This window comes from Lethenteron reissneri, chromosome 58 (assembly GCF_015708825.2).
Source record: "Lethenteron reissneri isolate LAM-NWPU_2019-01 chromosome 58, ASM1570882v1, whole genome shotgun sequence".
Lineage (NCBI taxonomy): Eukaryota > Metazoa > Chordata > Hyperoartia > Petromyzontiformes > Petromyzontidae > Lethenteron > Lethenteron reissneri.
This window is the reverse complement of record NC_083836.1, coordinates 5,404,987-5,424,350: the sequence shown is the minus strand read 5'-3', so window position 1 is coordinate 5,424,350 and position 19,364 is coordinate 5,404,987. Positions and strand designations below refer to the sequence as shown.

Below are 19,364 nucleotides of genomic sequence, written 5' to 3'. Positions count from 1 at the left end.
CGGTGGGGGGGGGGGGGCGCACATGATGCTTAGAGCACACAGCACTGACACACGGCATGCTAACGCACAGCACTGATACACGACGTGCTAACACACAGCACTGACACACGGCGTGCTAACGCACAGCACTGATACACGGCGTGCTAACACACAGCACTGACACACGGCGTGCTAACACACAGCACTGGCACACGGCATGCTAACACACAGCACTGGCACACGGCATGCTAACACACAGCACTGACACACGGCATGCTAACACACAGCACTGACACACGGCGTGCTAACACACAGCACTGACACACGGCATGCTAACGCACAGCACTGACACACGGCATGCTAACACACAGCACTGACACACGGCATGCTAACACAGCACTGACACACGGCATGCTAACACACAGCACTGGAGGAGGAGGAGGGGGCGAGCGTTCTCACCCTCCGCCTCGGCCGTGTCCCTGCGCTTGCCCAGGTCGCAGCTGATGTGCGAGAAGGTGAACAGCAGGTGATGCTTGCCGTGCAGGTGAACCGGCAGCTCCAGCTTCACCTGGGCACAGGGAGACGACGCCCGGCGCACCGCGGGTGAAGTTAGCGAGCGACTATTTTACGTCAGGACGCATCGTGAGAGCAGCTGACAGAGGAGATATTGAGCAGCATAGTGGAGGTCGAAAGAAGGCAAAATAGGCAGCCCCCCCCCGCCACCCCCCCCCCGCCACCCTCCTCCCGCCACCCCCCCCCCGCACCCCCCCCGCCACCCCCCCCGCTCCCCCCCCCCGCCACCCTCCCCCCGCCACCCGCCCCCCCGCCACCCCCCCCTGGCCGACGGCTGTGTAACAAGCGTGACGGCACTGACCTCGTCACAGAAGTCGGGGCACTGCTGGTGGTGCAGGACGGCCGTGTTGGCGCTGCTGATGAACGCCGGCTGCCCTGCCTTGCCGTAGATGCACTGCGCCGCAAACACAGACGCCACGGTGGCCAGGAGATGTTAACTCCCTCGCCTGGTACGCAGGAGGTCGTGGGTTCGATCCCGACCCTGACGCCTGCTGCTGTATATTTGAAGTTTGCGGTGTCTCTCTCTCTCCCCGCGGTCGCGTGGATTTATCTCCGGGTCCCTCCGGTTTTTCTCTCCACATTTAGAATCAACACCACTCGTTTAAGAGTGTTTTGCTGCTGTTCTCTCGGGTTTGGGGTTGCGTCGCGCTGCCCGCGGTCACCACCGCTGTGCGTGAATGCGGTGACGCCACCCGGGTCGCGAGTGATGGGGGTGGGCGGTGGGAGGGTGTGGGGGGGACGATCGCACCTTGAGCGGCAGTGTCCCTTCTTCGTCCGAGTCCCGGAACTCCACGTGAATGGCGATGTTCCTCGCCTGCACGTCGCACCGTCACGGGGTTAGACAGCGGCAGAGCGACAATCCCGCGAGCACCAGAAGTCGCAATCGGGTACCCGATACCCGTACCCTACCCGATACCCGGCTACCCGTACCCGGCCGGGTATCGAGTAGGGTACAGGTAACCCGTACGCGGCAGGGTACGGGTACGGGTACCCGTTTGCGACCCTGGTGCGGCCGGGTACGGGTACGGGTAAGGAATCAAAACCCGTTTGCGACCTCTGGCAAGCACCCCTCCTTCCCCCATCCCATGAGCCCCCCCCCCTGGCTTCCCGTGAGCCTGCCCCCTCCCATCCCGTGAGCGCCATCAAGAGGGGCGAGGTAGGAGAGTGTGTGCAGTGGAGTTAGAGCGAGATGAGAGAGGAGGGGAGAGGTAGCAGAGTGGAGCTCGTGGATGATCTTGAAAGAGGGCGAGCGAGATCTTGACATTGCAGGCGGCGCGGGCTGCCTAACGCGCGGAGGAGGAGGTGCCTGGGGTTCCGTGCGGCGACGCAGCCTCCGCAGGCCCGCTCCGGACGAGTCGGCGGGGACTCACCTTGGGAAAGATCTTCTGCGCGTCGTACTTGAGTCGCTGCGGGTACACGTAGAGACGGTTGGCGTACTCCGAGTAGGGGTGAGCGTGCCGCGCTGTCTCCGCCGGGAAGTCGTCCACCTCCCGCACGCACGGCCGCTTCCCGATGCCGCCGTTGCTGCCGCTGTTGTTGCCGGTCTCCGGGAGACGCCACCCGGCCATGACGGGCGACAACCCTGGTGTCAGCATGTCTGAGGAACCAGACATCGGGCCGTGGCATCGTTGTTGTTGTTGTCGTCGTCATCTACATCATCGTGATCTAAACTAAAACTCAACTGTTTTATTTTACTAACTAAGGCCCACTGAGCTCTTTTTCAAAAGCGACCTGACCACAAATTATAGCTCAATGAAGTGGCTTATCGCGTGGACATTTACAGCAGACAAATACTCTGAATGCACATTGATTCTAAATGTGGAGGGTAAAAACCGGAGGACCCAGAGAAAACCCCTCGCGGCCACGGGGACAGAAACGCAAACTCCAAATATACAGCAGCAGGCGTTTGGGTCGAGATCGAACCCACGACCTCCTGCACACCAGGCGAGAGAGTTAACATCTCTCAGCCACCGTAATGATGATAAGAGAGAGAGACACACAAACTCCAAATATACAGCAGCAGGCGTTTGGGTCGAGATCGAACCCACGACCTCCTGTACACCAGGCGACAGCGTTAACATCTTGCCACCGACTATCCGTACAAACTCGGCATCTGCGGCTGGTGGTGTATATTCGGATTGTCCACGTTGCTGCTGCTCCACGTTTCTGGAACACCGTCACCCGCTCACCTCCACTCACCCTCTTCATTATCACTTTATCCAAAACACAGCGCCTACTTGCACCTGTACCTAAACGTCTTCCAGCGCCCCTTGCTCCCAGATGTCTGCGCTGTCTTTCACTGTTAGACTAGGGGGGGTGTGGGGGAGCGGTAGTGCAGTAGCGGTTAGCGTGCCGCTGCGCTACGAACCCGGCCATCCGCGTTCGATTCCCGCCCACGACCAACATTGGTGACAAATATCTGAACCGGTTCTGGGCCTCCCCGAGGTCGACTCAGCCTCAAATAAGTACGTGGTGCGGTGTGTATACATCGCCACTAGGGAGATGTACGGTGCGAAATAATTCAACATGCATAGCATGGTTGACTACGTACGGTGCGAAAGAAGTTCAACATAGCACGGGTGGCTATGTACGATGTGAAAGAAATTCAACACACATAGTACGGTTGGCTACGTACGGTGCGAAAGGGGTTCAACATAAATTTTGATTTAAAGATTTCGTGACTGCAGGGATTCATCTTCTTGGTTCTTTCGGTAAAGTCACGTAGAAGGGAAATAATAGACGTTTCGGCCACAACGCAAGCAGCCGTCCTCAGGTGAAGAACAGGTCTGTCGGAAACGTCTATTATTTCCCTTCTACGTGACTTTACCGAAATAACCAAGAAGAGGTTCAACATACGTACGTACGTCTCCCGTTTAAAAATATCCGGGAAACTGGCAAATCGGGACCCTCCGTGTAACGAAACCAAATAAAACTTAAACAAGTGTGATATGAATGCATTTGAACGCAGGTCTTACTGGGCTGTTCTGCCGGCAGAGTCTCCACAGTAATTTTGATGCTGCCTGGAATCGTTTGAAGTTTCGACATTTTTTCTGACCTGCAGACAACACACGCAGAGCAAAGACAAAGATCCCCCGTATAGCTTTAACAGACTGTTGGGGCAAGTGCTGTTAGCGAGTACCGATGAAGGCCGGCACGACACACGAGGGGGGTGGATGGCCAGCACCACGCCCGGCCGCCTTTGTCTCCCTAGTGCCGATGTTTACACATCGCACCAAGTACTCATTTGAGGCTGAGTCGACCTAGGCGAGGCCCAGGACCGGTTCAGATAATCGTCACTGGTGTTGGCAGTGAGCGGGAATCGAACTCGGGTCGCCGGGTTCGTAGCGCAGCGCGCTAACTCTCTCGGCAAATTCACGTGTGCGCACATACGTACTTAGACGCAACACCGATATGCAATCACATCACAAACATGACATAAGCCGAGGACGCTAAAGTGTGCACAACAACACAAACAGTCGCCCCTCACCCCCTACATCACAGCAGCACCTGTGCCAGGCTAGGTGCACTTCGAGGCCACGTGGAGTGTCAAAAGCTCGCTGCTGGTAGGAGGGGGTCCTGGGACAAGCCCTGGTGCCATGATGTAGACTGACTAAGATGACGGGCGGATGCACTACCCGTGCTGCCCACTGTGCCACCCCGCCGCATGTATTCATCATCCACCCACGCTCCGCTCTTTATTGCGAGCGTCGCTCCTTCACCCGTTTGTGAGAGACGGGCGGAGCCAAGGCATCGGCGCTTTTCACCTTCGTTGGAAAACAACAGGGAATTCCCTTTTCGCGATTTTGGGGGGAAACATTCTATACCTATTTTTTTTACTAAACTGTTTTTTTTATTTTACCAGGTACGGCCCCACTGAGCTATGCAGCTCTTTTTTAAATCCTTTATATTAAGTTAACTTGCTTGCTTGCTTGCGCGCTTACGACTGTGCAAATCTTTCGGTCGTTTTTTAACCCACTTCCCGTGATCCAATCGAGCTGACATTTTGCACACAGACTCGTTGTGCGTGACAATTTATTTTCTTGAAAAAAAAATTCAAAAATTTTACACTTTTTAGGAATTTTTTTTTATATTTAATTACCATTTGCTTAATGGTGGCAGGCAATTATCTGACCCATAGGTGGCAGCCATCTCAAGCCAGAGGACGAGAGGACTCTAGCCGCCACGCATATAAAGGATTTATAGTGAAAAACTTTGTTTTTACGGGTTAATTTTTAGAAGTGACATGGCCACAAATTATAGCCCAACGAAGTTGCTTGTGATGGGGACATTTATAGCAGCCAAATACTCTGAACGCATGTAGGAAAAATTGTAGGGACCCAGAGAAAAATCCACAGGACCATGGCGAAAGAGACACGCAAACTCCAAATATCCAACAGGCATCAGGGTCGGGATCGAACCCACGTGGAGACTCAGACTCACGTGGAGACTCATAGACTCACGTGGAGACTCATAGACTCACGTGGAGACTCATAGACTCACGTGGAGACTGGTAGACTCACATAGAGACTCATAGACTCACGTAGAGACTCAGAGACTCACGTGGAGACTCATAGACTCACGTGGAGACCCATAGACTCACGTGGAGACTCATAGACTCACGTAGAGACTCATAGACTCACGTGGAGACTCAAAGACTCACGCGAAGACTCGTAGACTCACGTGGAGACTCATAGACTCACGTGGAGACTCATAGACTCACGTGGAGACTGGTAGACTCACATAGAGACTCATAGACTCACGTGGAGACTCATAGACTAGCGTAGAGACCCATAGACTCGCACAAATACCCAACGGTCAACTAAGCAGTCGGCAGCTCTGTGCCGGTGAGCGTCGCCCCGCCGCGCGCCCCTCCGCGGCGCGTACTTGTGCACGTCGACGAGCGCACGGAGCCAGTCGTCGCTCGACGTCCTGCCTGCGTCCTGGCGGAAGAGCGGGGAGAAGGAGGCGCCCTTGTCCAGCGCCCCGTTGACGTCGCGGAAGAGAGGCCTGCGGCGCGCGCGGGGAGGGTGGCAGGAGAGGGGGGACGAGGAGGGGGAGACGGAGGGGGTGGGTGGGTGCAGGAGCGCACGCGAGCGGTGCCCGGCACAGTGACGCGAGGGTGCGACGACGACGGTGATGTGTGCGTGTCGAACTTTTTTCGCGCCGTGCGTAGCCAAGCGTGCTAGTCGGAGGTGCGGAAGAAGGACAACAAACGATAATTAAAAAAACGCTCTAAAGAAATTAGTTTTCAATACAGATAATTTAAACGTGCATAGCTCCCAATGGTTTCCTAATATCAGGGGGAAGAGCATTCCAGACGGCCGCAGAAGCGCACCTGAAAGCGTGCAATGCGGTGACCGTCTTGATGATGACAATTATGACGATAATTGTTTTTTTTACCCTTCTATCTGGCAACAAACCTGACACCTTTTTTACGAGGAGTCATGTTTGCATAGACCACAATACCTGCAGTCATAATGCAAACAAAAAACATAACTCTGATAATGATATGCACTGTCCTTGAAGTTGATTGGTCCACACCCGAGACAGCTTTCCTTAGAGCCTAGTCTCCCATTCCTTAGAGCCTAGGCCAGGGGTCGGCAACCTACGGCTCCGGAGCCGCATGCGGCTCTTTACGGGCTGCTTCTTGACGATATGTACGTATGTACAGTATGTACTCAGATGCATTGCGGCTCTTGAAATACTGAATTTTGTACCGAATTGGAAAGAAATGGCTCTTCTTGTTATTTTGGTTGCCGACCCCTGGCCTAGTCTCACAATTATGACGACGATGATGACGATGGCGGTTATGACGATGGTACGAGTGCGTGTGCGTGTGAGCGCACCTGAAAGCGTGTGATGCGGTGACCGTCTTGATGATGACAATTATGACGATGATGATGACGATGGCGGTTATGACGATGGTACGAGTGCGTGTGCGTGTGAGCGCACCTGAAAGCGTGTGATGCGGTGACCGTCTTGATGATGACAATTATGACGATGATGATGACGATGGCGGTTATGACGATGGTACGAGTGCGTGTGCTCGTGAGCGCACCTGAAAGCGTGTGATGCGGTGACCGTCTTGATGATGACAATTATGACGACGATGATGACGATGGCGGTTATGACGATGGTACGAGTGCGTGTGCTCGTGAGCGCACCTGAAAGCGTGTGATGCGGTGACCGTCTTGATGATGACAATTATGACGATGATGACGATGGCGGTTATGAGGATGGTACGAGTGCGTGTGCGTGTGAGCGCACCTGAACGCCCAGCTGAACGGCATGTGATACTGGCCCATACGGCCACAGTACTGCCGCATTTGCTTCACCAACTTCTGGGCAACCTGGACGGGCAGGGAGTGGGGGTGAGAGGGAGAGGATGGTGCAACGATTGTTTATGTTACCAGCTGAGGCCCCGCTGAGCCATGTAGCTCTTTTCAGAAGTAACCTGGCCCCATATAGCAAACACACACACAGCACACACACAGCACACACACAGCACACACAGCACACACAGCACACACACAGCACACACAGCACACACACAGCTCACACACAGCACACACACAGCACACACAGCTCACACACACAGCACACACAGCACACACACAGTTGACACACAGCACACACACACAGCTCACACACAGCTCACACACACACACAGCTCACACACAGCACACACAGCTCACACACACACAGCTCACACACACAGCACACACACAGCTCACACAGCATACACACAGCACACACAGCTCACACACACACACACACAGCTCACACACAGCACACACAGCTCACGCACACACAGCTCACACACAGCACACACAGCTCACACACACACAGCTCACACACACAGCTCACACACAGCACACACAGCTCACACACAGCACACACAGTACACACACAGTTGACACACAGCACACACACACAGCTCACACACAGCACACACAAAACACAGCACACAGCACACACACAGCTCACACACAGCACACACAGCACACACAGTACACACACAGCTCACACACAGCACACACAGCATACACACACAGTTGACACACAGCACACACACACAGCTCATACACAGCACACACAAAACACAGCACACAGCACACACACAGCTCACACACAGCACACACAAAACACAGCACACCAGTTTGGTTTGACCTCCCGGCGCAGTGCGAGCGAACCGCGTGCGGTTGTCCGACGACGACCCGCCAGTATCGGTCGACGGCAAAATAAAAAAGGTGTTTGAGAGATGGCGCAGCGTGCCCGGCGGGGTCGGGGTGGGGAGCGGTGGGGGGGGAGTCACCACCTTGCCCGTGTCGTCGGCACGGAGGTACGGCTCGGTGCACTGCGCCACGCTGCCCTGCAGCACCTTCTCCACGCGCACGAGCAGCAGCACGTCCGGGTGTGGGTCGCACACCGTGAACACGGCCTGCAGCGCACGCACACACACGCGCGCGTTACACACACACACGTTACACACACGTTACACACACAGACGTTACACACACGCGCGCGTTACACACACACTACACATACACACGTTACACACGCGCACATTACACACACACGTTACACACATATTACACATACACACGTTACACACACGTTACACACACGTTACACACACGTTACACACAAACACGTTACACACATATTACACATACACACGTTACAGACATATTACACACACACACACGTTACACACACACATTGCACACACGTGTGCATTACACATAGACGTTACACACACACGTTACACACACACATTACACACACACATATTACACACACAGACATATACAAAGACAAATATCCCCCGTATAGTCTTAGCAGACCGTTGGGGCAAGTATTGTTCGTGAGAACCTATGAAGGCTTTGCACGGGACACGAAGGGGTGGCCAGCACCACGCCCAAACCGCCTTTGTCTCCCCAGTGGCGATGGCCATACCCAACAGAGCTCAAGAGTGAACTGGTCAGGGTCGGTCACGATCCAGCCCTCACCGATTCACTCCAGTGGCTCGCTGGGTTAGTCTCCACCTATCGATAACGTGTTTACACACCGCACCAGGTACTCATTTGAGGCCGAGTCTTCGTATCGGAGGCCCAAGAGCTTTTCAGATAATCGTCACCGATGTTGGCCGTGAGCGGGAATTGAACACGGGTTGCCGGGTTCGTAGCGCAGCGTGCTAGCCACTACACTACCGCTCCCCACAACAATGATCCCCCATATAGCCTGAACAGACTGTAGGGGCAAGTGCTGTTAGCGAGCACCTATGAAGGCCGCAACGTTACATGAGGGGGTGGGTGGCCAGCACCACGCCCGACCGCCTTTGTCTCCCTAGTGGCGATGTTTACACACCGCACCAGGTACTCATTTGAGGCTGAGTCGACCTAGGGGAGGCCCAGGACCGGTTCAGATAATCGTCACTGGTGTTGGCCGTGAGCGGGAATCGAACCCAGGTCGCCGGGTTCATAGCGTAGCACAGCGCGCTAACCGCTACACTACCGCTCCCCACAACAGACACACACACTCACTCATAGACAAAAACACGTTACACACACACACACATTACACATATCACCGGCGCTCCCCCCGCGAGCCCACACTCGCCTGAGTGGGGTACAGCAGCGCCTCGGTGGGCAGGCTAGGCGGGGCAGGCTCCCCGGGCCGCCGGGCTTGGCCGCCGGCGGCCGTCGCCACGTCGCCGTTGGCCTGCACCGCGGGCGACGCGCAGCCGCCCAGCAGCTCACGCACGGCCGGGGGGTTGAGGTCGGCGTGGAAGTCGGCCGAGATCTTCCTCGCCGTGCGAAGGTCGTACAGGGCCAGCGTGATGAAGAACGGCTCCACCTGAGGGGTGGAAGCGAGATGTTAACTACCTCGCTCCGTACGCAGGAGGGCGTGGGTTCGATCGCGACCCTGACGCCTGCTGTATGTTTGGAGATGGGGTGTTTTCTTTCTCTATCTCTGCCCGTGGGCGTGCGGATTTTTCTCCGGATCCTCCGGTTTTGCCCTCCACGTTTAGAATCGACGTGCATTTAGTGTATTTGGCTGCTATAAATGTCCACGTGCTAAGCCACTTCGTTGAGCTATCATTTGTGGCCAAGTCGCTTCTGAAAAAGAGCTAAATAGCTCAGTGGGCCTTACCTGGTAAAATAAAAGAAATATATATTCGTTTTAGTTTTATTTCATCCTGTACTCAACTAGCTAATGAGTGACCAACGAAGAAGTTAGAAAAAGTTTTGACTTAAAACGTTCGTGACTGCAGGAATTCATATTCTTTGGTTCTTCCGGTAAAGTCACGTAGTATAAAAATATTACAATAAAATTAAAATAACCATGACGTTTCGATCGCACATAGAAGAAGACAACCTGAAGATGCAGGCGGTGATGAGAAGGAAACTGGCACTATTTGTAGGGTGGACAACAACAGAAAAAATAAAAGTGTGTTTGTTGTTGTTGTTGTTGTTGTTCGGACAAAATGTAAGGAACCGGAAAGAGAGGAAGACCTAACGGAGAATGGCTTGACGACGACATGACAGGTTGGTGCCAGAAAGATGTGGCCACTACTTCAGCCATATTGACGCAAAGGCCGAGGAAAGTGGAAGCAAATGACGAAATGCACAGTTCACACCTACGGGGGCATTATCTGCCCATGCATCATGAACGACAAGTCATAAACAGCGGTGGCCTGCAAGTGGACATAAGCCTGCCAGTAGACGGGTGGGGGGGGGGCAATGCTGTAATTTTTTGTCCTTCCCAAATACATAATTCAGGAGTTATATATTTTTTACTAAATTCGGCAAATGTTGACGATGATGCCGGCACACGCAGTCCCACTTCGTGAGCGTCCCGCTGTGCTGGTTATCGCGCTCCGCAGCGTGTAAAGCCGTGGGGGGGACGGGGGGACGGCGGTCTGCGGGGTTAGAACCGCAACTCTCCCCGTCGCTGGGTCCCTCTCACGGTGATCTTGCCAATGGTGCAAATTTTTTATTTTTCATTAAAAAAAATGACATATAGAACTTTTTTATTCTAGTTTTGAAGCTTTCGTGACTTGCAAGGATTCATATTCTTAGGTTTTTTCGGTAAAGTCACGTAGGTAAAACATTTTAATTAATAAAAGTAAAATAAAATAAAAATCACGACGTTTCGGAGGCAACACAAGCTTCCGTCTTCACCCGAAACGTCGTGATTTTTATTTTATTTTTATTAATTAAATTTTTTTACCTACGTGACTTTACCGAAAAAACCTAAGAAATAACTTTATTTTTGATGTGTTTTTTGTTGTTGCTGTTGTTTTTTGTTATGTGGGGTGATCCGTACGTTGCTCTTGATGCCTCCGCTGTCGGAGAAGCAGGCCTGCACGGCGAGGTTGAAGCCCAGGCAGGAGACGAGGAGCCGCGTCGCTCTCTTCTCCCGCGGCGGCCTCGCCTCCCGCTCCGCCTCGCCCACCATGGGGCTCATCCTCTGCGGGCAGGATGGAGGGGTGGGGGGGGGGTGGGGGGGGCGGGGGGGGGGCGGGGGGGGGCGGGGGGGGCGGGGGGGGGGCGGCGCCGGTGCAGCGAGGTCAGAGGGGAGGCACTAAAGAGCAGCGCAAGCCAACAAGCAATCCCGCTCGGCACAGAAGCTAAACGACTGAACCGTTAAATTTCGATTTAAAGCTTTCGTGACTGCAGGGATTCATCTTCTTGGTTCTTTCGGTAAAGTCACATAAAATGGAGATAATAAAAAAATAAAAAATAAAACATTATAAAATAAGTGGCTTATTTTATTATGTTTTATTTTTATTATTTTATTATTTCCATTCTACGTTACTTTATCGAAAGAACCAAGAAGACTGAACCATTTTTATTTTTTACCGGTAATGTTCAACGTGTTTCGCACCGGAGGTGGAGTGGAAAGGACAACAAACTGACACCCAAATAGCGGTTCTGAAGGAATTCGTTTTCAATTTAGATTATTTGAAAGTGCATAGCTCCAGTGGCTTCCTAATGTAGGGGTGTTAGAGAGAGAGCCGTTATGCATGGCAGCTTATGGGAAACAAACACAGTGGGCGGGGCTACATGAGTGCACGGGGGGGTGCTCTCAACGACGTCCGCACCGGGCAGCCCGGGGCCCCACCCCTCAGCGGGGGTTGAGTATAAAAGGGGATGTGTCAGAGGGCTCGGGGGAAAATGTTAAGCTAACGAGAAGACTGAAGACATCTTAGCTAGAGCCCTGGACTCCCCTAGTTCGACGTCCTTATCAGGGCCGAACAGGATCGAGCCAGCGGCGTGGTTCCGAGAGCCAGAGCCGGTGCTCTTGTCAGAGCAGGTCTGGGACTCCGGGTACCGGGCCCGACTTACCAGTGTCGGGCCAGATAGCCTCCCCTAGCCAGTTAGTGGAGGACTAAGAGGCAGGCTAGGGTAGCTAGCGTGTGTATTCCCAGCTAGCCGGGTGAGGGGGCCGATACCCCCTCGAGTGTTATATGCCCACTGTTGTGCTGTGAAATAAACCCGTGTGCCTCCAACTCCGGCGTCAAGAGTCGTCAACGGTATTACACTAATATCGGAAGGAAGAGCGTTCCAGACGGCCGCGGAAGCGCGTCTGAAAGCACGCAATGCAGTTACCGTCTTTCGTGCGATGGCTAGCCAGAAGCCGCTGCTGTGAGGATGACCGGATTTAGCGTGATGGTGAGTGCTCCTTGACGAGAGGTCAGCAAGGGTATTGTGGTTCATTTGTAGCAAGCACTTTGTGTGTAATGAACTCGACCTCGTAAAATAAAAGGTAAAGACGACTGAGCTGTATAGCTCGTATTCAGATGCGACTTGGCCTACAAATGATAGCTCAACAAAGTGGCTTGCATCGTGTGGAAGTGTATCGCGGTCAAGATAATCGACGCCCATATATTTCCAAACGTGGAGGTAAAAAACCAGGGGCACCCGGAGAAAAATCCACGCGACCACGGGGAGTGAGAAAACTCCAAATATAACAGCAGCGGTCAGGGCCGGGCTCGAACCCACGACCTCCTGCACGGCAGGAGAGGCAGTCAACATCCCGCCAAATTCCTCAGAGCACGGTAGGCCTCGGCAAGGTAAGGTAAAAGTGTAAAAACAACGAGCCTACCTTTACCCTACCTTATACCTTACCACAATACAATCACTCTACCCTACCTTTTACCCTTTAGCAGTTAAGTTAAAAGGTCAAAAGCAACGAGCCTACCTTTACCCTACCCTTTACCCTTACCCCTTGGCATGTCGACACCTTTACCTTTACCCTTTTACCCGGTAAAAAGGGTACAATTACCTTACCTTGCCGAGGCCTAGAGCATGGCAATACCCGTAAACAGCTGAACAAAAACGTTCCCGACAGGAACCCGGCGAGCGATTGCGCGCGCGAGGAGTGAAACGATCGTTGGGACTACCTGCATCTCGGGGCTGAGCACGAACACGTTCAGCCGGCCCTCCTTCCTGCTCACCCTCGTCGTCTCCTCGTGCGTCTTGGCATCCTGCGCGCAGGAGACATCGCACCCCCAACGTGATCCCCCCATTCCGCCGGGCTACTCGGCATCTCGCCGCGCAGAAACCACCCCGGTCTAGGAGGAGCTCTCGGGAGGTGCACCACTTTGCCGCCGGGGGAGAATGGCCCTGGCATACGACCGGAGCGGCAGCGGGCCTAACTTAACGGTTAGTGGCAACCGGGAATGACCGGTGGAGAGCCGAGTCTGGTGCGTGTTAAACATCGACAAGCGGCCGGTGATAGAATAAGAATGGTCACCGTAGCAGCTCTATACCGTGACCGGCAGTGAGACTCACCCTGAGACTCACCCTGACACTCACCCTGAGACTCAGCGTGAGTTTCGTCTGTAAGCGAGACTCACCCTGACACTCACCCTGAGACTCACCCTGACACTCACCCTGACACTCACCCTGAGACTCACCCCGAGACTCACGCCGAGACTCAGCGTGAGTCTGGTCAGTACGCGAGACTCACCGTGACGAGCTGCAGCTGAATATCGGAGCTCTCGCACGACTCCGCTGCATCAGGGCAATCGCTGTCATCTGCACAAGAGCACACGGTGGACAAATCGCTAAGACATCACCACCACCACCACCATCCCCTCTACCACGCTCATCAACACCACCATAAATACAGCCATTAACAAAACAACCAGTATTATCACTACAACCAGCATCACCAACGCCATCATAACCACCACTATTAGGACTATCACCACCACTCTCATCATTGAGACCACCAGACAAAAGGCGAATATCCCCCGTGTAGCCATACAGACTGTTGGAGCGAGTGCTGCTAGCGGGCGCCTATTAAGGCCTACATGGCACACGAGGGGGCGGTATGGTCAGTACCACGCCAGATCATGTTTAATTAGGACAACCACCACTATCATCAACACCAAAGCTGTTGGGGAAAGTGCTATTAATCAACACCACCACTATTGACAATACAATGACCACAACACACAATGATTCATGCACTCCCACTTTGCTTGTGTACACTGATGTAGCGTTGTAAGGTCGTGTTTCTGAGCATCTTTGCAACATCCTTTCAGCAATATCCCTGAACTCGTTAAACCCACTTTGCTTTGACATCCCATCCGTACGGCATGGAGCCTTCATGCAAACAGATGTACGAATCACAACCGGTCTCTGATGGGGTCTCTAGACAATAGACAGACAGAGCGGTCTCTGATGAGGTCTCTAGACAATAGACAAAGAGAGTGGTCTCTGATGGGGTCTCTGATGGGGTCTCTGATGAGGTCTCTAGACAATAGACTGACAGAGCGGTCTCTGTTGGGGTCTCTCGACAATAGACAAACAGAGCGGTCTCTGATGAGGTCTCTAGACAATAGACAAACAGAGCTGTATCTGATAGGATCTCTAAACAATAGACAGACAGTCCCAGACACTGATGAGGTCTCTAGACAACAGAGAAATAGTCCTCGTCTCTGATGGGGTCTCTAAACATTAGACAAACAGAGTGGTCTCTGATGGGGTCTCTGATTGGGTCTCTAGACAACAGACAGACAGTCCTAGTCTCCGTTGGGCTCTCTAGACATTAGGCAGTCCCGGACACCAATGAGGCCCTCGGGACAACAGACGGACAGGGCGTCTCTCTGCCGGCAAAGAACAAGAGAGACTCTGGACGTCCACGCACCTCGACTCTTCCTGTCCGCCTCCTGGGCCTTGTTGTCCTGCATGGCCGCCTCGAACTGGCCCTGCAGCACCTTGTGGAGCAGGGCCCTCCACTCGTCCACCTCGGCATCGCTCTCCGCCGCCAGCACCACGCTGCTGCGGTCCATCATCTTGAGCTCGAACGCGTGCCGCCGCAGCCTCGCGTTCTGACGACAACCGCGGCGGCAAAGCGACGGCGTCAGGCGGGGACGCGCCGGGAGTAGTGGGGGTGGTGGTGGGGGGGAGCAGAAGGTTAAGGTTCTAGCGGCGGACGCCATGGGCCGCGATGACGAAGGCAGCGGGGCGTTCAAGACGCGCGCTGGCGGAGGCTTGGTTCACGTTTGCCGCAGTGGCTAGGAGATGTTAGTGACCTCGCCTGGCATGCAGGAGGTCGTGGGTTTGAAGCCGACCTTGACGCCTGCTGCTGTATATTTGGGGTTCGCGTTTCTCTCTCATCATCATCACGGCGGCTAGGAGATTTTAGCGACTTTGCCTGGTATGCAGGAGGTCGTGGGTTCGAACCTGACCCTAAGGCCTGCTGCTGTATATTTGGGGTTCGCGTTTCTCTCTCATCATCATCACGGTGGCTAGGAGATGTTAGCGACTTTGCCTGGTACGCAGGAGGTCATGGATTCGAACCTGACCCTAAGGCCTGCTGCTGTATATTTGGGGTTTGTATCTCTCTCTCATCATCATCACAGTGGCTGGGAAATGTTAGCGACCTCGCCTGGTATGGAGGAGGTCGTGGGTTCGAACCCGACCCTGACGCCCGTTGTTCTCTCTGCCCCTCCTCGTGGCCACGTGGATTTTTCTCCTCCGGTTTTTTTCCTCCAGATTTAGAATCGACGTCACGCTTGTCAGAGTATTTGGCTACGCGAAATTCCAAGCGAGAAGCCACTTCCTTGAGCGATCATTTGTGGCCAGGTCACTTCTCAAACAGGGCTGTACAGCTCAGTGGACCTTACCTGGTCAAATAATAATACATTTATCTTCTTGGTTCTTTCAGTAAAGTCACGTAGAAGGGAAATAATTTTGCTGTGTTTTTCACACCTGATGATGATTGCTTGTGTTGCAGTCGAAACGTCGTGAGAATTCTATTGTTTTATATTTGTATTATTTGATTATTTCCCTTCTACGTGACTTTACCGAAATAACCAAGAAGATGAATCCCTGCAGTCACGAAAGCTTTAAACCAAAATAGTAATAATTAATTGTTTAGTTTCAGTTTTTTGCCGAATTTAGTCAAAAAAATCCTCGCAAACTAAGCAATTAGGAAAGGCAAAAACAAATGGGAGCATCGCCCCCCACTAACGGCAGGCTTATGCCCCCTTGCAGGCCGCCGCTGCGTACTACTGGCCGCTCACGGAGACAGCTGACAGTGGGGGTCACCTAGGTCCACGCAGCGCCGTGTGTAACACACTCGCCAACCTTCAAGCCCGTCGTCCTGCCCGCAGCCGGGCCCTGCCCCCCCACACCCCCCACACCCCCCACACCCCCCACACCCCCCACACCCCCCACACCCCCCACACCCCCCACACCCCCCACACCCCCCACACCCCCCACACCCCCCACACCCCCCACACCCCCCACACCCCCCCACCCACCCACCCCCCCCGCCCACCGGGTTCCTACCGGCACGACGCCCAGGCACGCGTCCAGGAAGATGGAGCCCTTGGCCTCGGCCAGGTTCTTGTCGTCCTTGTAGAAGTTGAGTGCGTACGACCCGTCCGGCTGCTGGCTCAGGTGGAAGAACCTCCGCTTGAACGTCTGCGCGGGGACAAAAACGGACGGTGGGGACAAAGGAGCAGCCCTGCAATTGCCTGCTCGTGCCACTTGCTGATAGCAGTGCTACCAATGGAGAGCAGTGCTACCAGCTGATAGCAATAGTACCAGCTGATACTACTAGCTGATAGCAATGCGATCAGCTGATAGCAATAGTACCAACTGATACTACTATCTGAGAGCAATGCGATCAGCTGATCGCAGCGCAGCCGGTGGATAGCAATGCTACCTGCTGTGCGGTGAGGATTCCAATCTGGGCACAGGCCCCCGAGCGCATCGCTCACCTTCATGGTCACGCTGCTCGTGCTCGTGAAGTTGCCTTTGTAGAGCCAGCCCTGCTTGGTGACGCCACTTCTCAGCGAGGCCATGGACACGGAATCCTGGGCGACACGCGCAGAGGTCACGCACAGACACGGAAGCCTGGGCGACACGCGCAGAGGTCACGCACAGACACGGAATCCTGGGCGACACGCGCAGAGGTCACGCATGAATACGGAATCCTGGGCGACACGCACAGAGGTCACACACAGACACGGAATCCTGGGCGACACGCACAGAGGTCACGCACGGACACGGAACGGTGGACTAAGCGCAGAGGTCACGCACAGACACGGAAGCCTGGGCGACACGCACAGAGGTCACGCACGCACACGGAACGGTGAACGACACGCACAGAGGTCACGCACAGACACGGAAGCCTGGGCGACACGCACAGAGGTCACGCACGCACACGGAACAGTGGAGGACGCACGCAGAGGTCACGCACAGACACGGAATCCTGGGTGACACGCACAGAGGTCACGCACGGATACGGAACGGTGGACGACACGCACAGAAGTCACACATGGACACGGAACGGTGGACGACACGCACAGAGGTCACGCACGGACAGGGAAGCCTGGGCGACACGTGCAGAGGTCACACACAGACACGGAACGGTGGACGACACGCACAGAGGTCATGCACGCACAGGGAATTTCTACCAATGATGTGGTTCGCATCGTGTCATGCGATGAGAAATTTGGAAATCTCACGAAGCTGTGTGGGGGCCATTCTGTCAAAGAACAGCCGCGACGTGGAATGAAAAACAAAAATCGTTCAAAAAGTGGCATTTTTATCCTTTACACAGCAGTGGGCGTACTTTCCCACCAACATTGAAATCCCGGTCAAAACAATTGATGCTAATTTTAATTCTCAAGAGCTGAAATTCAGCCGAAATGAAGTGCAAAACCAAATTTAAATTGATGGGTTTTTTTCCGTGCAGCCATTGGCGATTGGGCAGAGACCACCAACTGACTTTACCTGTGAAGCCGGTTTCACCACAACTCTATCAACGTGAGTCCATGGGCGCCTGTGTATGGACCAGTGATGTGTATGCAAGCCTAAAACTAAAAAAAATATTTTTTATTTTATTTTACCAGGTACGGCCCACTGAGCTACTGTATATATTTCTTTATTATCAGAAGCTTCCTAGCCATCACATGATAGCTTAACGAAGTGGCTTATCATCACGTAGAAGTTTATAGCAGCCAGATGCTCTAAACGCCTGGTTTTAGGAGGTCACGGGTTTAATCCCGACCATGATGCCTGTATATTTGTAGTTTGCGTGTCCCTCTCCCCGTGGCCACGTGGATTTTTCTCTGGGTCCTCCGCTTTTTCCCCTCCACATTTAGAATCTACGTGCACTTAGAGTATTTGGCTGCTATAAATTTCCAAACGATGATAAGCCAAATGTTGAGCAATCATTTGTGATGGTCACGTGGCTTCTGAAGAAGAGCTATACAGCACCTCAGTGGGCCTTACCTGGTAAAATAAACAAGTCTAGTTTTGTTTTTATAGTTTTAGAAGTTGTGTTGTTTTCCCAGCCACTCTCTGCACGCCGATTCCATGTCTCGCGTCACGCCGCTGCTGTGTGTACACGGCCGCTGTGACCTAGGTGACCCCCAGTGGCAGCTGTCCCCCATGATGGATAAGTAGTGCACGGCAGTGGCCTGCAAGTGGGCATGCATAAGCCTGCCAGTAGGAAAGGGCTGTGGCGATACTGCCATTTGTTTTTCTTTTGATTGCCCATCCCAATTATGTAATGTGTGAGCAAGAATGAATTTGGTTAAACAAAGAGAGCCAACTTTTATTTCTTTTTTTAAACGGGAGAAAAAAACTAATTCGGTTGCGAAAAAAGAAATGCGGAGGATTCAATTGGGCAAAGTGGCCATCGCTCCGCCAAGGGCATCTCACCTCGTCGTTCTCTGTGACCTCATCGATCTCGAACTGGTGACTCACGAGCCGGTCCGTCTGCAGGTCCTTTCTGTTTACAGAACAACCGTATGACCGTCGCGGCGTTGAAACCAAAACTGCGAGACGCTATCGCGAAATCTAAACACCACGACACTCGGCGTTGAAACTGAAACGTGAAATACTATCATGAAATCTAAACGCCGCGAGGCTTGGCGTTAAAACCAAAACGCGAGACCCATCGAGAAATCTGAACGCGAGACCCGGCCTGAAAACAAAAACACGAGACCCATCGAGAAATCTGAACGCGAGACCCGGCCTTAAAACAAAAACAAGAGACCCATCGAGAAATCTGAACGTGACACCCGGCCTTAAAACCAAAACATGAGATCCATCGAGAAATCTGAACGCGAAACCCGGCCTTAAAACCAAAACATGAGACCCAACGAGAAATTTGAAATCGAGACCCGGCCTTAAAACGAAAACGCAAAACCCGATGTAACATGTTACGCGAGCCCCCATCACGAAATCTCAAACGCGAGATCCGCCACTGAAATCAAAGCCCCGAGTTACGAGGGTATCTCCGCGACGCGACGCCGCGAGGAGTGGAGGGAG

General features: G+C 53.4%; 1 protein-coding gene across 1 annotated transcript in view; it reads right to left on the bottom strand.

Annotated features, from left to right (window-relative positions):
* LOC133357452 (dedicator of cytokinesis protein 9-like) overlaps positions 1-19,364 on the bottom strand; it is a 172,587-nt gene that overhangs the window by 97,807 nt on the left and 55,416 nt on the right. Inside the window, 16 exon segments of the mRNA XM_061575397.1 lie at positions 439-547; positions 854-946; positions 1,301-1,366; positions 1,923-2,149; positions 3,528-3,607; positions 5,437-5,559; positions 6,820-6,902; positions 7,871-7,993; positions 9,175-9,411; positions 10,885-11,028; positions 12,965-13,048; positions 13,534-13,601; positions 14,719-14,902; positions 16,368-16,502; positions 16,802-16,897; positions 18,753-18,822. Of these exon segments, the coding sequence (XP_061431381.1) occupies positions 439-547; positions 854-946; positions 1,301-1,366; positions 1,923-2,149; positions 3,528-3,607; positions 5,437-5,559; positions 6,820-6,902; positions 7,871-7,993; positions 9,175-9,411; positions 10,885-11,028; positions 12,965-13,048; positions 13,534-13,601; positions 14,719-14,902; positions 16,368-16,502; positions 16,802-16,897; positions 18,753-18,822 (1,922 nt within the window).